At 40.4% G+C, this 21,492-nt stretch overlaps 1 protein-coding gene across 6 annotated transcripts in view; it reads right to left on the bottom strand.

Annotated features, from left to right (window-relative positions):
• SNX29 (sorting nexin 29) overlaps positions 1-21,492 on the bottom strand; it is a 446,224-nt gene that overhangs the window by 366,292 nt on the left and 58,440 nt on the right. For all 6 annotated transcript variants that reach the window (XM_067551359.1, XM_067551357.1, XM_067551362.1 and 3 more), the window contains 2 exons: positions 14,650-14,713; positions 12,551-12,679 (listed from right to left, as the gene is read on the bottom strand). In XM_067551359.1, the coding sequence (XP_067407460.1) occupies positions 12,551-12,679; positions 14,650-14,713 (193 nt within the window). The remainder of the gene's footprint in view (positions 1-12,550; positions 12,680-14,649; positions 14,714-21,492) is intronic.

Genomic DNA, 21,492 nt, shown 5'->3' on the forward strand with positions numbered 1-21,492 from the left:
CCAAATGAGGTGTGTGGTTGACCGGTTAGTTCGTAACTCTGAGGTTCTACTATATCTTTTTTACCTCTCCACTCTGGACACATCTCCTTCTGTCCAAACTAAAATCTCAGCCTTTGTTTATATCCAGCCAACAGTTAAGGTTCAAAATCACCAAAACTGAGTCCTTGCTCTTCCTCCTGCCCAATCCTTTCCCTTTACTCTCACTCACCGTGGACATCGCCACAATCCTCCATGTCTCTCAGGCTTATAATCTCGGTGTCATCTTTGATACAGCTCTCTATACATTCAGGCAACATTTAAGTCTTGATGCTTCTTCCTGTATAACATCTCTATGATCCAGCCTTTCCTCTCTGTCCACACGGGTAAAACTCTCATGTAGGCCCTCGTCATCTTGTCTTGATTACTTCAGGATCCTCCTTAAACCCATTTTAAACATTGCTGGAAAGATTATGATCTTACCTCATTTCCCTCATAACCCCTAACCTCCTTGTATATCCATCCACAAGCTCTACCTATTACACAACAAAAACTACCCATGCTCATTCTTAAGGCCCTGCTTGGCTTAATCCTGCCACGCTGTCATACTTATCTCTTACATGCTATTAAGCCATCAACGACTACCTGAGCTCCATCAATGATGACAGGACTTATTGTTCATTAGTGAATTTTTCTTACAAATACCTCTGTACTTTATCTTACAGTGCCTTTTATGTAAACCAGGTGCTTCACTTTAATCTCCTGGCAGGGGGTCCCTAGCTATCCCTTGGGGGGGCCTTGTTATGTGGGCAAGCTCACCCTTTATGCCCCCTCGAAGCTGCAACTGCAGCGCTCGGTGCATCGTACCCGGCGTGACATTCGTACATTCACACCGGACTGTCAGGATACTATTGAGTTTTGGGATGCCCCTTCTAAAATATTTGCAGCCTTTTTGGCCCCCGGTGTGGCTGCGGCCAATGCCCTGCAGAATTTGGAGAAATTAGCCTGTTGGAGTATTAAGCAATTTAATTTGACTTCAGAGATGATTAGCGCCCTCCTGCAGGACGTTGACAATAAGACACGCTGTCCTGCAGAACCGTGCCGCTATTGATTTTCTTTTATTGGCCATGGCTGTGAGGATTTTGAGGGTATGTGCTGTATGAATTTGTTAAAGCCAGCTGTTCCCGTGTGAAGTAGGTGAAATCATATAATAGCCAATTAGCAACTGTGTGAATTTTGTAGGCAAAGATGATTAAAAAGGTATATAAGCTGGGAGGCAAGAGGGAATAAAGGATTCTGCTTGCAATCATATTGGTTGTTGTGCTTTATCCGTCCTGCATCCTCTGTCATCAGCAGTGGAACTCTCCCTCATCCTCTGCTATCAGCATTGGAACCCGACAGACAGGACTTATTGTTCATTAGGAATTTTTCTTACAAATACCTCTGCACTTTATCTTACAGTGCCTTTTATGTAAACCAGGTGCTTCACTTTAATCTCCTTAAAGCCAACATCACCGCCCTTCAAATCTCCCCTTCACAGCAATGTCTACATACAGTTGACAATAGCTAGACTGCTGGTGTGCTGTGACCACTGACTATTACACCAATCTGTGATCAAACATTCACCTTATACTCCCCACTACAGCTGAGTGAAAAATACAGTTTCAGTTGACTGAAAACAGTTCATGCACCTGTGTTGAGATCACCTAATAGTTTAAACCCCATAAAAAAAAAGTCAACACTTTTGGTAACATTGAAACAAATACTTTTGTTTCAATTCAGAAAAAAAAATTGGTTTTTATTTCATGCATTTTGACAAAAGCAAAGGAAGACTAGATTTACAAACCCTGGGAGGGTAGGAAAGAGGCAATTCATCGTCATTCAGGATGGCAATGAAGAATCAGTGGGACAGGGAAGGAGAGGGAGAATGATTCTATAGCCTGGCGATAAGGATATTTTGTAGGACGTATAAGATCCAAGTGCAAGTCCCAAGTTCATTTGTACAACACCTAGCACAATGAAGCTTTGATCCCTTACTGGACTTTCTAGGGCAAACACAATTCAAATAATAATAAAAATAAATGTAAAGAGGAGAGCCATGTTGACCTTTTTGTTCTTCTAGTTATTCCTGCATCAACTGAAGCCACTTGCATTAAAAAATATCCAGCTAAATATCAAAATAAAATTTTCCAATAATTTCCAAATTGAGTAGCTCTTAATATAAACAAGGAGTAAAGGCAATTTTTTCTCTTGTCCTCTGATGGGAATTAATTTAAATTAATCTCCACAAGGAGATACCCAAGTAAAATTTCTCCTCCCATCTTTTTTAAATGTGTGGGACAATCTGGCCCACAAATATTAACTATTATATGCTGAAATACTTTGTGCCAACAAATCACACCAATAGGATCATTATTAAGTGTTTGTGCTTATTCTAAGATGTTTCAGAATATTGCTACTTAGTGAAGTGTTGATCAACCACTGACCCTGAAAATTGGTAACAACATGTCAGCTGTAGCAGAATTTCATTTTACATAATATCTGGTATTTAGCTTCATCCTACTCACAAGGTAACAGTCTTTACCTAGTTCTGCAGACTGTACTGTATTGCAACTAGACCTTAAAAAAAAAAGCCACATCTCCAATATATATTATTCCATCTCTTCTTCAGTGACAAAATAATCCAGTTTGCCCAAAATCTAGATGTGCAACAATCTACATATACTCTTTCAATATTTCAGCAGCATCAATTACAAATTACAAAGTAAATAGACACCTGCAGTTGGAAAAAAAATCAACTAAAATCACTATACAGTGCAACGTTTCTGTTATGCTAGAAAATAATTTCTAATGATGCATCACCCATTGAAGAAATACTTTTAAAGTTCAAAACTATTTGCACCACAGTGACCACTGACTGCACTGGAAGGTATGCTGCCACTACATTTTTACCAGATGTCTAAGTATGCAAACTCCAAGAGCACCATCAACACGACATATGTTCCCAATATATCAGCACAAGTCAACAATTTATTTTATTTCAAAAAATCCCTTTTGCATTTGAATCCAAGTGAGCATCTCTTTAGGCCTTGTTACCCTATCTGTTATTCAAAAAAGTATGTGCATGACAAATATATGATTCACCCATATGATGTCAATGCAAATTTTAAAACTGTGGGAGAAATGAGTCAAAAAGGTATGAATATGCAAATCCCATAGCCTAAAATGTGAATATTAAATTCATGAATTTTCCGTCTCCTGAATACTGTACATCTTTCACATGTAAAGCCCATTTACACACATTTCTGCCTTAGCCCCACTCCCCAAAGAGAGGAGTTAATTTTGAAGTGTGATCAGAGATAGAGTTAATGGCACCCCAAATGCCAAGCAACTACATCTCTCCAATTTGTCAATTCCAGCTACTAGCTCTGCACTGCAACACAGCGTTCCTAAGAATCTCATACAGTAACCACCAAGCATTATTAACATGTGCACTTGCACACACTCCTCTGTATCTGTAGATACCTGTCTGGTGTGGTCAGTGAGTTTATCACCTGGGATGTTACTATTTTGTTTCAGAAATTTAATCAAGTCTGCTATTCCACATATACAGTAAATGTTCCAAGATTTTAGACACCAACAGGCTTCCCTATGGAGTGTAAGGAGAAGAAAACTGTGCCATTATCACTATATATTTGACTTCAGGATTTTTTCTACATAAATTACTTAAATTTAGATTAGGAAGCGTTTTAGGATTGTTTTCTGACAGAATATCACTATATAGTATTACACATTAGCCCTTGATTAAATTGAACAATGGGCACCAACACTACCAGGAACTGAAACACAAACAGAAAAAGCAACCTTCCGAATTATATTACTCCAGGTCGAGTAATCAAGCTAAGAACAATGCAAGGAAAAACAGCCAAAAGTCCTAGATTAAATGTTAATAAAAAACACAATATAAATGTCAAGGAAACATGGGGCTCAATATGGCTTCGCTATGAGCCCAAAGCATGCCACAGTATGTTGTTATACTGCCCCTGCAGCAGTCCAGGAAGCAGATTATGACTCCAAGAGTTGCAATCTCCCTTCCAGTTTCCCCACTGTTCCAGCAAAGGAGTAAATTGCATCAGAGCTATAACTGGTGCATGTTACCTAGCACATCAGTGAAACTATGCTGGGTGGCATATGGAGCTGGAGGGGGTGGGAAGATGACACAGTCAAGGCTTCACCTATTCCCTGTCCTCTCCCACCCACGTGCATGGGGAAAGATGTAGTGGCTATGCAGAACCTACTTCCTCTCCTACACTACTAGCCATGATATGAGTAACCCAAAAGGGAGTAAAGGGGCACCTTACACTCATTTTCCCATACAAGTTCACTGTCTGCTTCTGGGCTATAGTTTTAATTTAAATGTTGTTCCCTTTTTCTTTGAAGATGACAAATACAATTCTTTTTCCCAATGGTTGTCTATAGCACACTATCAGTTAGCTACCTTATATTCACTTACAAAGGGAAGTACTTATTCTGCTTTTGGTAGATCATTCTATGAATTACAGCATAACTGATTGAGATCTTTAGCCAGACCCAACAGACTTCAGCAACTCGAGTCAACAGATTCCAACAACCCACTTCATCCCCAGATCCTATATAAAACCCAGTTCATTTTAAAGCTAGTTAAGATCACAAAGTAACAAGTCTTTCCCTCTAACATCGTTTGCAAAACCCAAGAATTTAAAACTAATTAAACAAATAAAGACATAACTCACACACTGATTACATGATGTAACACCAAAACACCTTTTTTGATAGCCTGCACAGACATACTGTGGAATATTCTTTAGTCCTATGGAATCCCAGCTAAAGTTGTCAACATCATCATGTATAGAGATGCAAAGTGTTCTGTAAGGGTGAACAACCAGACAGTGTGGTTCAGACTGGTTCAGGGTAGACACAAATATGAAACAGGATTGCATTTTATCTCCATGGTTTGGCATTGCCACAGACTGTATACTGAAGTATATGGGCAACACAAATACTTGTACAGCATGGGTAAATGGCATATGCCTAGGGAGACCTAAACTTTGCTGATACTGCGTTACTGATCGACACCCTCGGAAAGTTACAAACAAGACAGGACAACCTGGCACAAAAAGCAGGCAAGCAGGGCTCAAAATTAGTTATGCTAGAACAAATATCCTTAAAAACCCAGATGTCAAGCAAAAATATCAAGAATGTGGAACAGAACCTGGGCAGCACTATATCAGCCAACAATGACCTCAAGAACAAAGTGACATCAAGGATAGGAAAGGACAGGAAAGGCATACTAAACATATGGAAATCAAAGATATATAGAATCAAGAAGAAAATTGAGAATTTTCAATTCAAGTGTAGTCTCAGTACTAATCTACAGCTGCAAGAGCTGGAAATCTACCAAAATGTTAGTTAGAAAACTAAATGCCTTTGAAAATAAGTGCCTACAAAAGACTCTGGGCATCATCATTATAAGCAAAGAGATCTAAGAAGCCACCAACCAGTAGTTCATTTCTACCAGAATCAGGATGTGCTAGACATATGTTGGTCATGTTCTCTGGATGCCAGTGCACAGACTCCCACATGAAGCTATCAAGCGAAAAACAACTAGTGTGAGAAAATAAGGGTTTCTAAGAGAAACTTTAAGAAGAACTCTTGATAGGAAGGATGTAACAGTCGACCTCAACATCAAAGAGCAGATTGAAGCAGCAGCAAATGACACAGAGGAATGGAAGAGAGGGTTACTCACCTTGCGCCGTAACTGAGGTTCTTCGAGATTTGTCCCCCCATGGGTGCTCCACTGTAGGTGCAGCAGCATCTTTGCATCTGGAGTAGGAGATCTTTAATAGCAATGCCCGTCAGACCACATATGCACGCCTCCCCTGCCTTGCGCAATGCACAGGAAGTATAAATAGCACTGTGCAGTCCAGCCGCCCTTGGTTCCTTCTCTTCTGTAGAGCCATATGTTTCACTCCGAAGCAGAGGGGAGGAGGGTGGGTAGTGGAGCACCCATGGGGGCACACATCTCAAAGAAGATACAGTTTCCATCATTCTCAAAGACGTTACAGTGTTGCTGTACAATGCTGTAGATTCAGAATTCAATTCACCTTCATTTGCTCAGGAAGCCAAAAAGGACTTAGACTACATCTATGCTATGAGCTAGGAGGGTACATACTCAGCATGCCTAAGTTGTGCACTGTTGTTATCCTGTTACCACGACTACAGTTATTTATACTCAGCCTAGCTGTACAAGAGCAAGGGAATCACACCCTCAACCTCACAGAGCTAGCACAAGTATGTGTAAATGAGAAGGGTAATCACACCCCTAACTCATAGTGTAGACATAACCATAGGAAGGGTACACTCCTGGTGGATGGCAGAAGGTGTTTGTACTGCCATTCCCTGAAGGGGATGTTTACCAAGGGAAGACAGCTTTACATTGTGGTGGAGATTCCAGATCCCTCCCACATCCCTCACTGTCCTGCCTCAACCAAACCCTCCACAACAGCCTTAACAAAAAGGGAAAAGAGAGGCTTTTCAGTGTGCTTGGAAGACAAACAAATATGGGCTCTGTCAGACCAAGTAGGAGAGTGAGTTCAAAACATAGAGGACTTCTCACAAAAAATGACCTGCTAGCAGTTCCCCCTCATTTTAATTGAGAAATGTCCTGCTCAAATTAGGGATGTAAAAGCCTAAACGTTTAAATGGTAATCAGCTGATTACCGTTTAAACTGGGGAGGGGAGCAACAGCTGGGCTTAGGTCCCCAGGAGCGAGAGCAGCTGGGCAGCTCTTGCTCACGGGGAGGTGCAGAACCCAGCGCGGCCTGGGGGGAACCACAGCTGGGCTCGACTCAGCTCCCCACGAGTGACAGTTGCCCAGCTACAGCTCTGTACGGGCAGTGGGGGGAAGCTGCAGCTAGGCAGTTCTCACTTGGCAGTGAGGAGCCAAGCCCAGCACGGCTCCCCCCAGAAATGCATTTAACCATTTAAACATTCTATTTTCAGAACGTTCTTAATTAAACAAATTTTTATATCAAATACCACTGCTGATCTCAGTTGTGGCAGTATGTCACAAGGTGAGAGACAAACTCATGTAATCAGGTCCCCAAACATTTTATGGATTTATAGGTTAAAATACAACACCTTCAGTTCTACCTGGAAGCTTATTAGAAGTCAGTGTAGGTCATTGGTCTAATGTGCTCCCAAAATACAACCGTACTTAATATACAGGTTACAGCCTTCTGCTTCACCTTCCAAATGGCCTCAAGGTATAATCCCACGTAGACTGCTGTAAGGTGGTGTGCAGTTTGATCAGTCAGGGAAATGATTTCTCAAAGTGTTCTGCTGAAAGACCATTAATCATATTGACTTTGATTTAAAATAGAATCAACAGAGAAGACAAACTCATTTATACATTGTGCCAACACATATTTGGTATAGTAAACTTTGCTCAAAAGAAGATCCAGGCCAGAGAAAATGTAATCTTTTGCTTGAACCTCCTATTGTTATGTGGGGATTTTTCCAGCAAATCTTTAGATATATTTCCAGATATATAATAGCTGACAGTTGACCTATTTGCTTAAACATTGAGTGATGTAGTTTCTTTTGAGAATGTTGAAAAATGCTTATACATCGTACTATGCTGCTGGAAAAATAAAGCAAGTTTTTGATACAGGTGACCATAGATATAAATCATCTCAGTGACAGTTTTCCATACCTACTTCAAAATAAAGCATTAGGAGTAAAACAGCAAATGGTGGCAAGTAAACAAGATAAATGACTTGAAAAAGAAATTTGATTAATTTAATCAGCTTGTTTGTTGGAAAAGCAGTCCCCTCGCCTCCCAATGCACTTGTTTACTGAATACTTAGCATTTTAAATATCTGACAACTCAGGAGTAAGAAGAAAATCAGATGTGCCTACACAAAGTGTTTACTCTGTTATTAAGTTTAAAACGAAAGTCTTCCATATACAATCTTGTATCTTAAATGAAGATGAAATTCATATATTAAAAAAAGGTGCGGTATTATTGTTTTTCTTGTATCACATTCTTTAGTGGCAATACAATGCTAACGTCTTGTGCTTTATGTTTCCTGATAACATCAGTATTATTTTAACGTATTATTTTAATAAATTATTGAATTTTTTTCTCTAAGAGGCTCATGTGGCACTTCACCTATCATGCTTCACAGGGGGATTGAAAACATGGACTTAACAGTCTCATGTGAAAGAGTATGAAGACCACTAGTCACAACTCATAACATCTATTTTTTCTCACCTCTACCTGTTTCTTCCATCTGAACTCCAACACATGGAATCTTCCCCTGCTTAAAAGCATTCTGTCCCAAATGCTTCAAGATGGTGAGACTTCAAACACTCTTCCCTATGGAGGCTGATGCTTGGATTCCTTAAGCTATTCCCTTCAGATTTAGGGGATTTGAAAAAAAAATTCTTTAAACTCTCCTTTTTTGCTTCTCGTTTAGAGGACTATTTTTAGAACTCAACCTTTAGAATATTGTTTCCAAATTATTCAAGTTCCTTTTCCTAAGTTCCAAAGGTAGAACGCTTCCACGAGTCCTAAAATTTGTGATTGTCTTTCACAGTTTTTTTCTCTACACTCTGTAAACTTACCACCCCCTCACTTTCCCATCTACATATCACATCTCTTTTCCTCACTTTTTGTGATTATCTCATTCCAAAATCTTATTTTATCCAAAAATTTCCATATGGATTAGGCTCATGACATATTGGGAAATGGTATCAAACATTCAGATCCCACTATCTCATGCATAAACTGACCTGTACTATATAAAGTGAGCCCTGGAGGCAAGTCTCATAACACAGTATCTTCTGTATGATTTGAATGGATACAACCATAAATATAATGGATACAATATGATTTGAATGGATACAAGCATGAAATCCTATGTGCTTCCATTTAAGGATGATTACTGCAGGTGGTGTTATTCCCCATGGATTAATATCAGTGTCTTGCCCCCACTTTTCAGTGTTTTGCCTCACATTCAGACATCAGTATGGATCAATTTCTGTTTGGTTATGGCAGGTGTAGATATCTTTCGAGGCTTCATAACTGCCCTAACTCTCTAAGACCAGTATAATAAAAATATCTGCTGCTTGATCAGATTTAGTATCTGCTGGGATTGCCATCTAGTCTGTTTTTATCCACAGAGTACATTCTCCTGGCCATGCAGGAAGAAAGACAAAATGTAATGAATGCAGTTTAATTATGCAACAACTTTTCTCACTTAGCCAACCAGGGAATATTTGGCAATAAACTGTTCAATGAAGGTCATCCTTTCCTTAATCATTGCCATGTAATTGGGAGAGTCCACCTACTTGGGAGGACAGTCATCAATCAGCCTTTCCTGCTCCCAACCTAGTCTCATCCCATTTCTGGGTCCCCATCACATTCCCCATGTAAAACAAATGGGAACAAGGGCTGAAAAGTGGAGGATTATCTCCCCGCTGATCAGCGATTGATGCAAGAGAGAGTTCCTTCCACAATGCACCAGGTATAAATATCTCCTCTTCTTGCCAGTGTATTGGTCGATCAGCACCCGCACTGGTCTGGTCATTTCCTGTTTCCCAATGACTCAGCTCAGGTAAATCCATCCCTCTTTCTTGTAACCCAAATACAGTAGGGACTCTTAGAGGAGCCCAGTTCCCTTTTCTTCCTGCTGTCCAGAAAAAGAAGAATCACCACATACATTTAAAGTAGAGCTTCTGTCTCAATATTTAGTCATGAGGAATCTCTCCCTCTGCACCGAGAGTCCCAAATGCATCTACAAAATACTGAATTACATACTGCCAAAGAAACAACGGTAAGTGAAAAGAACTTATGCCTGTAATAGGGGTCAGCTAAGGCCACTATATGCAATATATAAACCAGTACACACAAAGGCAGAAGGATAGCAGTCACTCAGTTCCTCAGTGTTTGTTTGCATATGTGTACGTATGTGTCTCTGGGGCAAATGTAGCCTCCTGATTTAAGGACTATCCTAAACTGCCAACCACCCACAGCAGCACCCTCCACCCTGGCACTGCAACCCTAATCCTGGCCTGGTGCAGAGGGGAGGCCCTGAGGTGGAGGCACTGAAGAGTGAGCTCTCTCCGCACTGACCTCCACCTTGGGGTCTCCCCTCCACACCGGGCCAGGAGAACTATATATCTGCCTGTTTTTGCTCCCTTAGTTTAATGATTTCTGTGGATGCAATTAAACCCATGAACCCACACTAAAGCTACCCCTGATGTGTCTATGTTTTTTAAACAAAGAGTCAAAGAAAAAAAGAAGATCACAGGACAAAGAAATAAAGAATCTTAAAAATAAACTGCAACTCTATCTATTTTTTAAATTTGCCAGCTCTTGGAAATACATACAGAACAGAGTACACACAGGCCGCTAGGCATCTTAGCAACATGTAAAAATTCAGGTATGTGACATGAAGACCACATAATATAAGGCTCCGATTCTGCAATCTGATACATGCAGACAGTTACACTCACAAAGTGTCCCACTGAAGTCAGCTGGGCTCCACACAAGCATAAGAGTCAAGGCTTAAGACAAACTACACGTAAAGTGAGACTTAAAAAAAAATTAACCTTTTTATTGTCTCTAGACCCAATGCATAACAGTTGCTATTTTTATCGTCTCTAGTTTTTAATCTTGACCCATTTCTTTGTTATTTTTTAAAGGTAACTTGACTCCACACAACTGCCAGCTACTAATATTCCTTCATCCCTTGGCTGCCATTTGTGGACTTTACATCTTTTTTCATTCATGTCGTTAATTCTTACCTATTTTCTCTTAATTAGTTGCTTTTCACCCTTAGCTATTACTTTTTTTTTTTAAAGCCCTTGACAATTATTTTAAGCCTTACCTATTGTAGGTTTTTAATCTTTTCCCCCTTTAAAACAGGAATCCCCACAATCTTATTATAGGCCAATGTAAGACTTTCAAAGATATATAAAACTGTATAACCATACTGATTATGTCTGTGGTCTAGATACATTAGACATTAGACTAGATACATTTTAAAAGGGGCCTAGGCCACGGGCAGTGAGGTGAAAGCTTCCCCTCATGGAGGCTAGCTCCCCGTCTTGCCTCTTCCTCCCATGGCCCCTGCCCACAGTCCACCCCCACTCCGTCCCAGACTGTGCCCTGATTGGCCCGCATACATCCCTCCCCACAAGCCCACCTCTACACTTGGTTCCCCCCTCCTCTTTTCCACACCCCATTCCCCCCCCCCCCACAGCCATATATCCCCTCCCAATCAACCCCCTCCACCATCGCTCGCCATGTGAATCCCTCCTCTCCTCTCCCACTCACCCCCCTGCACATCCCCTCCTTCCCACTGTTGCTCCCCGCATGCATCCCTCCTCCCCCTGTCCCCTCAGCACCCCTGCTGTCGCTTGCCACCTGCAGGAAGGGGAATTGTGGAAGAGAGAAGGGGAACCAAGCAATGGGGGGAGAGGGATGTGGCAGCGAGCCAGTCAAGCGGGGAAGTGGGTGCAGCAGGGGGCAGGGTCTGGAGTGGATTGGGGGCGGGGCTGTGGGCAGAAGAGACAGGGTGGGACTATTCTGCCCTGGGGCCCAGAATTCCTGTTGGTGGGTCTGACTACAAGATACCAAGAGATTCACATTTTCATTTCATTTCAAATGTTTTGGTTAAGAGTGCAGCATATCTGCTTTGTGATGAACCTTTGAAGGCTGTTCACACACAGAGCACAAAAGCAAGTGAGCAAATAATAGACTGAGTAAATATTAAATCATTTCTATAAAATCATATCAACAACTTAAATTACGGTATTTTCATACATAATATAGTCTTTTCTGTTGAGTAAGAATAGAAGTAGGCAAAGCCATTAAGTTACCAGTTAGTAAACTGAAAGTTCATGGGAGAAGAAGAGTGAAAAGAACAACTTCGCTCTGACGATAATAAACTTTTCTTCTATACCCTTAAAAAGCGGATACATTCCTATTGACCCTTACCCAGAAGAATTTTTCTTACATTCTCTCAGATCCTTAACTGCAGAACAATATTTCTAGGAAAGTTATCGGTTTTAACAAAGTATACAGCTTTGGGAGGAACAAACACGGAGAGGGACATCTGTCTAGCCAGCCAATCAGTCAGTCAAATCAACCTTGGAAATCAGTAAAGTGACAGCTGTCAGCATTTTATTGTCCTCACATCCAAGGGGCTTTTTTCCTCCAGTAAATAGAAAAGAAAAATCTTCCCAATAAAAATAGGCACAAAGACATGTTTACATTGAACTACAAACACAAAAAGTCTTGTTAGCAAAAATGTTTTAAATGATGAGTTTATGCACTTCATAGAACAGATTATGAAGTATATATATCACCTACTCCTGCATATTTATGTCTTTCTTCTTCTCCTTACCACGTCCTTTCCATACGCAATTCACCTATTTAGGTCTTTTCTAAAGAAAGCTAAGTATATTTATTCCAAACTTTACCTAATTATAGCAACTTCTTTCAGTGATTGTTTCACCTCCCTACCTTGCCAAAGCCTGAATCTTTGCTGCATGTCGCTCCTCCTGCTCTGCTATTTTCCTTCTCAAGCTGTCAATTTCTTGCCTGAGTACTGCAGAATGTTCCATCTCTCCATCAAGCAGGTTTCGCAGAGATCTGGAAAAAGGGAGCACCATCTGTTATGACCATGCAAATGCCCTGCCCTTTATAGTGATATACATATAAAGCTAGGTGTGACTCAACCAACAATCACTGGGGGGGGAGGAAATGGATGGGGTCCATCAGCAGACCCTAAATTTTAAAACCACAATAGGAATATAATTAAGTCACACTTTAAACAATAAAAAAGTAGAATATTGCAAAGAACTACTTGAAGGTGTAAACTGCAATCTGTGTGAGAGTAGTATGCATCTCAAATAATCTGCTGGAGAAAAGACCATATCTTTTCTTTATATTATTTCCATTTTTTTACTTATGGTGTTCCTATTACACTGAGTAAGTACATAGCCGGAATATGGTGCTTGCTTCTCTATTTCATTTTGTAATTAATAATATTTTTTTTAAAATTAGTTTTAAATTATGTAGCACTTTTCATTCAAAAGAATGAGAAATAAATTTACTATACTATGTGAACTATACATTCACACAATTTCAGCATACTAGGGTGGTTTCTACTTCTGATGTGGCAGCTACTTGACACACAAAATGCTGAACAACTCAGGGAAGAGGAGATATTCTGGCCCGTGGTACCAGGTCAAACCTATTCTCTTATGAAAAGAATCCTGGGATATTAAAAGGTTATTTTGGCCACAAACTTAGTCTTTGTAAAAATATAGTTTAACAAAAATTCTCAGCTCAGTCAATTCCATGCAATTTAATTCTAATGAAAAAAAGTTTGCTTGTAAATCATAAAAATCATGGACTGTAGGACTGGAAGGGACCTTGATAGGTCACCTAGTCCAGTCCCCTATACTAAAACAGAACTAATTATTATCTAGATTAGACCATCCCTTACAGGTGTTTGTCTAGCCTGTCTTTAAAATCCTCCAATCATGGAGATTCCACAACCTCTCTAGGCAATTTGGTCCAGTGCATAACTACCCTTACAATTAGGAAGATTATCCCAATGTCTAACCTAAGTCTCCTTTGCTGTAATTTAAACCCATTCCTTCTTGTCCTGTCCTCAGTGGATACGGAGAACTATTTTTCACCCTCCTCTTTATAAAAACATTTTACATACTTGAAGACACGTCTCCCCTCAGTCTTCTCTTCTCCAGACTAAACAAACCCAATTTTTTCAATCTTTCCATGTAGATCATGTTTTTTAGACCTTCAATCATTTTTGTTGCTCTCCTCTGGATTTTCTCCAGTATATCAACATCTTTCCCCAAGTCTGGTGTCCAGAACTGAACACAGTACTCCAGTTGAGGCCTTATCAATGCTGAGTAGAGTGGAAGAATTAGTTCTCGTGTCTTGCTTACAACAATCCTGTCAGATGATGTTCATTTTTTTTTAAACAATATTACACTGACAACTCATATTTACTTTGCGATCCACTATAACCCCCAGATTTTTTTCTGCAATACTTTTTCCAAGGCAGTCATTTCCCATTTTGTATTTGTGCATTAGATTATTCCTTCTTAAGTATAGTACTTTGTATTTGTCCTTATTGAATTTCATCCTATTCATTTCAGACCATTTTTCCAGTTTGTCAAGATCATTTTGAATTCTAATCCTGTTCCCCAAAGCGTTTGCAACCCCACTCAGCTTGGTATCAACCACAAATGTTATTAGTGTACTTACCATGCCATTTTCCAAATCATTTATGAAGTTATTGAACAGAACTGGACCCAGGACAGATCTCTGCAGGACCACATTTAATAGGCCCCTTCAGCTTGACTGTGAACCACTGATAACGATTTTCTAAACAGTTGCACACCCATCTTATATCAGGTTGTAGAAGCATTGCAGCATTGTGCTTGTTAAGTTCCACAAAAGGAATACAGGCACAAAGCAGAAGATAACAGCTTTAATAGCAATTTTTCCTACATGTAAAGGAGCTAAGTGACAAAAACATAAATTTTGTGAAATTATACAGGGCACTCAGTGTAGAAAAAGAAAGTTACCTGTTCTGTTCTTCCAGCTCATCCTTTCTGTTCATCATGGCCACAATAGCTTGCCGAAGTTCATCTGAGAAGAAAGGGAGAAAACATAAATGAGTTATGTATCGTTTTATCATTTCAGATCAAAAGGTCATATGTACTATGGCCCCAATTCAGCAAAGTTTTTCAGCGCGTGCTTAAGTCCCATCAATTTATGTGACCTTTTAAGAAGTGGTATAACTTGACACCTGCAGTATGCAATAATATACCTTGTTTAGGATTGTAAATCAGTCTGCATGAGGCTGTAACTCTAAATTTAACAATGCAGGATATTTGACTTCAGCTGCTTTCTTCTGACAACATTGCATATGACACCTTAAAATAAGTTAATATTTTCAATATACGTACAGGAACAAGCCAAACTGTCATAGCTTACTATCTTTACTTCACTCAACCCCTCAGGAAAACATTCTGATGACGGAGATCTGCCTTGACAAGATAGTTCCTCTTTCCCTAGTTTCTGGGGGAGACTTAAGGGCACCTATAGGTGCCAGATATAAACAACTAATCAAGAGTCTCTCACTTTCTTGCTGACCAAAACTAGAGAAATGTTTAATTAGTACAAAGGAAGTCCCTTTTAAAGCCAGCTTCACTTGTTCCATAATGCAATACCTGCCTTCTTGATGACACTCTAGTGCCTGTATTTTTTAACTAATTGAGAATCCTCTTCAGGGAACAAAGGAAGGGACAAATATGAGTCAGAAAATCCAATGACATCACATCAAGCTTTTAGAGTGGAATTTTACACTGTTGTGCAGAATTACTAAACTACATAAAATAAATTCCTTCCGCATCCTAAAAGAATTGACCTACCAAAGGCACCTGACTGACCTAATGACGGAGCAGGAGGACAACAACTCAGATACGGCAGATTCAAACTGGCTGATGCTGCTCATGACACTCAGTATAGCCAGTGATGACTCCTATATATAGGCTGGTGCTTCTGGAGCAGGGCTATAAGCATAGACTGTTGGGATCACATTGCCATGGAGACCAAGATGACCAGCAGTGGGTTCAGCACTTTCGCATGAAGAAAGACGCATTTCTGGAGCTTTGTGAACAGCTTGCTCTGACTGTCCAGCACAAAGACATGCATGAGGGCAGCCATAACAGTCCAGAAATGGGTTGTTATAAACATCTGGAAGCTGGCTTCCCCACAATACTACACGTCTGTTGCCAACCAGTTCCATGTTGAAAAATCAACTGTGGGTAAAGTGATGGTGGAGATTTCTGAAGCAATCACGTGTGTGGTTTACCCCAGTGTGGCAGACACAATAAGATATTTCTGAACTAACTGGCTTTGAGAGAATGAAGTTTCCAAATTCCACCAAGCCCACAAATGGGACCTATGCGCCCCCAGTTTCCTCTCCTCAAGGAGCACACGAGTACATAAACCACGAAGGGTACTACTCCACAGTTATGCAGGCCCTCATGGACCAGAGAAGCCTATTTATGAATGTCCATGTTGGCTGTACTGGAAAAGTTCATGATGCCAGGGTTTTCCAACAATTTGGAGTCTTCATTCACTGACAGGTTGGGACTTTATTCCCATCACATGATATTGTCATAAAAAGAATTACCTTCCTCACTGCTATTCTGGGCATCCCCATATAACCCCTTTTGCCTTGGCTTATGAAACTTTACCCCAATTTCAGACTCCCTGGCAAAAGGTTTAATTACATTCTCAGCAAGTGTACAATGGTAGCTGAATATGTGTTTGGCAGATTGAAATCCCGCTGGCAATGTTTACAGACCCATTTGGATTACAGTGTTATCAATGGTGTTTGCATTACTATGGCTTACTGTGCTCTTCACAATCTTTGTGAAGCCAGAAGTGAGCCATTTCTGTGACAGCGAGAGGCTGCTGAATCAGTACACTCAGCGAGAAAGTATACCTATCACAGCTGGAGCAAGATGCACCCAGACAACAGAAGTCAGGGAGGCTTTGTGCTCCCATATTATGGACTTGCATGGAGCAATGGAAGAGGGAGAATAATACTTTTATGAATGTGCTTGAAGGGAAGGGAGGGAGGCATTGATTCTCTGGGGGAGGAGGGTTGATTGCTATGCATTGTACTTTTGTATGATATGATCACCTATGAAATGGGGGTTTGTGGTGAGAAACGGTATAGACTGACGTAAATAACTGATGTATGGATTGGTGTATATCAGCGATTCCCATACCCTACCATGTTGTGTACCACCAACATGAATCACCACCACCTGTAGCACCACCACCAATTTTTTTATAAACAGACTGTGTAGCTGCCGACGTTCCATTTAAACCACTTTGGCAACTGGAGCATCAGGCAGCTTAGTGATTCTCGGCCAAGTCACAAGCCAAAAGTTTGGGAAACGACCGGCCAAGGAACTAAGCTGTAGCTTAAACGGAGTGTCAACAGCACAACTTCGGGCTAACCTACTGCTGACGCTCTGCTTAAGCTACGTTGGCAATGGGAGCATCGGGCAGCTTAGACACGTACCATTCGGAGGTGGTCTGTGTACCACAGGTGATACGCGTACCACAGTTTGGGAACCCCTGGTACATATAACTGTATTGAGACATGGATTTTTGCATACTACCTCCCAGTTGCACCTAATCATGTATTCACCTTTATTATCTGAAATACACATTATGATGTGTTGCAAAGATGGCAATTTTTTTTTTTATAAATATGAAATATTTTTTTATAAATATTTTTTTTTTATAAAATAAAACCTTTATTTATTTATTATTTACACATGTATTGGAAAAGTACAATATTAAAGCATTGCCTGACAAGAGACTATCATAACACCAAAACATCAACACCAAAAGTTTTAAAAGCAACCAAGAACAAAGTGCATAAAGTGATGCAAACACTTAAACTATGTACAAGACAACCCCACCCCAACCACTGCATGTTCCCTGTCCCTCCCCCCATCTCCTTTCCCTTCGTTCCATATTTGCCTTGAATTAGCCACCAAGCTGGGGGGGTGGAGGCATCCACCACTGAGGACTGACTGGGGCACATTTGCCCTGTCCAGCCACTCAGAGAGCCCAATTGAATGAGCCACCCAGCCATGAATTTGTCCAAGCTATTCCTGGAATGCAGGCCAGGGTACCACAGAAAGGATGCAGCCGATGGTGCTGGCACAGCAAAAGCCTGCACTCTTGCATCCATTGGAAAGACAGCACAACAGAGAGAACTGTTTGAGTGGATGCTATCTTCCTCCCTTAACCACCTTTCCTGTTCCAGGAACTGTAAAGCAAATGCCTGCTTCCATGTTACTATAGATGTCTGTGAAGCCACATTGAGCCCTTCTGCTTGCCTCTTGGCGTGTCTTTCCTCTTGCAACAAATTCCGTTGCCTTTGGTACTCAACCTGCTTGTTGGCCCTGTCCAGAAGTTCAATCATAAGATCACCATGGAAATGCTTTCTATTGGAATGGTCCACAAAGGTATGGTGAGCCAGACTTCTGCAGCATGGGCAAGCTTCAGAGGTATTGCAGCCTGTAGAGGTCAAGGGGACTGGAACAGAAGACGATACAGAAGATTATTGTCTCAAATAGCATGATGCAAGAAAATAGAAAAAAAAACATTTTAGAATTGCAAATACATTAACAGAAATGTATTACATTCGAAAATGGGCTGCATTTGAACTTCTTCCCTCACTCCACCCTATACCATTCAGTCTTTTCAGGTGACTCATTACACTGTTGGGTTGGTACCAAGCAGCATATGTAAAGGAACAGAATGTGCTAGCAAAAACGTGTATGTTCCTTTTCTTTCACATGCTTATTTAACTGTTTACATTCCCCAGTCTCCATTTTGAATTCCACTTGGTGGGAAGGGGGGCAGAGGGACACCAAGGTGTTGGCATGCAATTTGCCATTAGCAAATACATGCTGCTACCTGGAGCTTATAATATCATTTGCAATGGTTATTGAGTGGAAATCACACCCATTCCTATATTAATAAACACAAAAATGAAGCCAAAAACTTACCAGGCTCAAGGACTGCGTCTCCTTCTTCCATTTCTGCTGTTGGTTCAACAGAAGACTTTTCGTTCCAGGGGAACAGGGAGGGGAGCATCAAAAAGATTCCTCTAAGTACAGCCTCAGGATGTGCTGCAGCTACTCTTGCGACAAAGCCTCCTCTAGAACCGTTTTCATCAGCAGAGTCACTTCATTTAACTCCTTTGACACCTGCTGCTGGCTCCCATTGATTTCCATGCTAGCTTCTGAGGCCAGCAGGGTGTCATCTTAGCTGAGCAGGTCATCTTGCAACGCTGCTGACTCAGCGCTCAGCACAATCCCTAGCAATCAGTCAAATTTATCATAAAACAGGCACAAAATTGGCAAGTTAACAGAAGTACAGTTGTGGTCCCTGGTTTTCCAGTTCTCTGTCTTGCCCTGCTTAATCCATTCCATATGCCGGTTACTGGTCCGGTAAATTTCTACCACCACCAGTTTCTTTGCTATTTGCTGATATGTGTGATTATTCCTGCTGCTCTTACTAAAGTCAACTATTTTGTGGCTTTACACCAGACATTAACCAAAATCTGGCTATGCTCCTGCAACCATGATGCAACACATTTTGTAAAGGACTTCTTCTAGTTGGTATCTATTGCAAATGCCAAAGTTTCTCCTAACATGAGTTTGCAGTTTGGCAGTCAGAATAAAATGGAAGGGGTAAATGCCAACTGCTATATTAGAACAAGGTGAGGAGTTTCCATTTCCCTGGAGTCAACTGGTGATTCTTGGGAGACAGAGAACAAAGGAAGTCAGCCCACAGCATTGTCGGATACTTTTGGCAGACTCCAAGGACCCGAGTGCAGAGGCAGGCTGCATCTAAACCTCAGAACAATAGGGCTCAAACACTGGGTCCCATCTTGACTCAGGCTCAGAATCTTCATCCTCGTAGCATTCTAGGACACTGGGCCCAAGCCCAAGTCTGAGAGATTTGTGTGTAGACGGAAGGGGAGTTAGGATTTAAGCCTGAGTCTGAGCCTGAGCTTACACTGCAGTGTAAATGTATCCTAAGGGCACGTCCACACTGCAATTAAAAACCTGTGGCTGCCCCTGTCAGCTGACTCGGGCTAAGGAACTATTTAATTGCGGTGTAAACAGTCAGGCTCGGGGACCCTCCCACCTTGCAGGGTCCCACAATTAAACAGCCCGCTAACCAAAGTCAGCTGGCATGAGCCAGCCACAGGTTTCTAACTGCAGTGTAGACATACCCTAAGTGTCTTAGGAACTTATATATCCTATTTTCAAAAGTGACTTAGGTATTTCAGTGCTTTTTAAAATTCTACCTAGTCTGGAAAGTGAAAACATCTGGTGGGAATTGAAAGCTAGATTGACTCATAGGAAAATCACAACAGATGTCCGCCAACTCATTAAAACATGGGAGAAGGCAGAAAACAGAAATAATTTGGAGGAGTTTTAAAAAAAAGCAATTTGTCTACACACAAAAATTGATATAACCAACTATATTCCAATCTTATTACCTTTATGGGATCCAAACATGTTTTATATAAAGCTACATTCTACTACTAAAAGCTGCAGATCAAAGCATACAGAGAAAGAGTTAAATTTTAAAAAGGGAAACTCTTACTCACATTGGATAGTAGCTTACTCAGCAAGCAGTCATTCAGTTACAAAATAGTGACTTCAGTAGGACTACCTGTGGAGAAAGGTATTTATCCAACAAGAGTAAAGGTATCAAACTTTGCCCTAAATCGTTAAACATTCATACAGAATCAACTCTACTCTTGCCTTTATCATTTAGGCTGAGGTCTATTTAAATGGGAAATATTGCAGCCATACTGATGACTCTAAAGACAAAATGCAAAATATACATGAAATTACATGTATTTTACCTCTTTCCATGATGATGTTTTTATTTTACCTCAAAAGACGCCACTGTAGAGCGAATAAACAATTTAGGGAAGCACAAAGAACTACTTTACATTTATTTTTTCTAAATTAAAATATTATATTAGATTTGCAATTGAAGTGTCAAACCACAAGTCCTATCCTATCAATATGCAAAATACATCCCGTCTGTATATTTTTCTTAACACCATGTACTCCACGGTCCATTTTTCAACCAAGGTAAAAAAGCAAAGCTTAAAGTTCTTGTTTTCCAAACTGACCTGCTCTATCAGGATAAATATATCTTCTCTCTAACCAGTAACTTTGGCATATTTCTATCAAGTATCAGCCTTGAAAAAAGATTACTAGTCCACAAAAAAATACAAAATATGCTTAAACTATAGATGGCACTCACAGCAATACCTATGGTTGAGGTAGCTTAATACTTTCCATTACAAGACAACAGTTAGGAAATGCAAGAATTAAGGTTACTTGTGAAATACGTTTTTTTTCTAGCCCATCTGTGAGTGTACATTATGTGACTATCCATAATTACATGATCACATGCTATTTTTTCTACAGGGCTCATCTCATTGCCTATGTACCTGTTTACTTACACACACGCGCATGAACGAAAGTATTGTTTGGAAAGGATGCAAGAAAGAGCATATATATTTAAATTATGCTCTCCTTACCACATCCTCAAATAATGCTTTCTAAGACAGAGGTTGGAACATGTTTTTTTAAACTTGCACAACTTCAAGTCAGAACGTCAATTAGCTGCTAATGTGGATAGGGCTGGGGAAGGGCAAGAAGATTTACTACTTATTTCTGAATACTCAAATATAATATTTATTTTCATATCTGCATTCATGTTTACATTAGTTTTTCAGCAGTTTTAAGATCCAATAACAAAGCACTAATTTGGTGCATATTATGCAAAATGCA

Source organism: Emydura macquarii, unplaced genomic scaffold, assembly GCF_026122565.2.
Source record: "Emydura macquarii macquarii isolate MOO-44397 ecotype Brisbane River unplaced genomic scaffold, CSIRO-AGI_Emac_v2 contig_1348, whole genome shotgun sequence".
NCBI lineage: Eukaryota > Metazoa > Chordata > Testudines > Chelidae > Emydura > Emydura macquarii.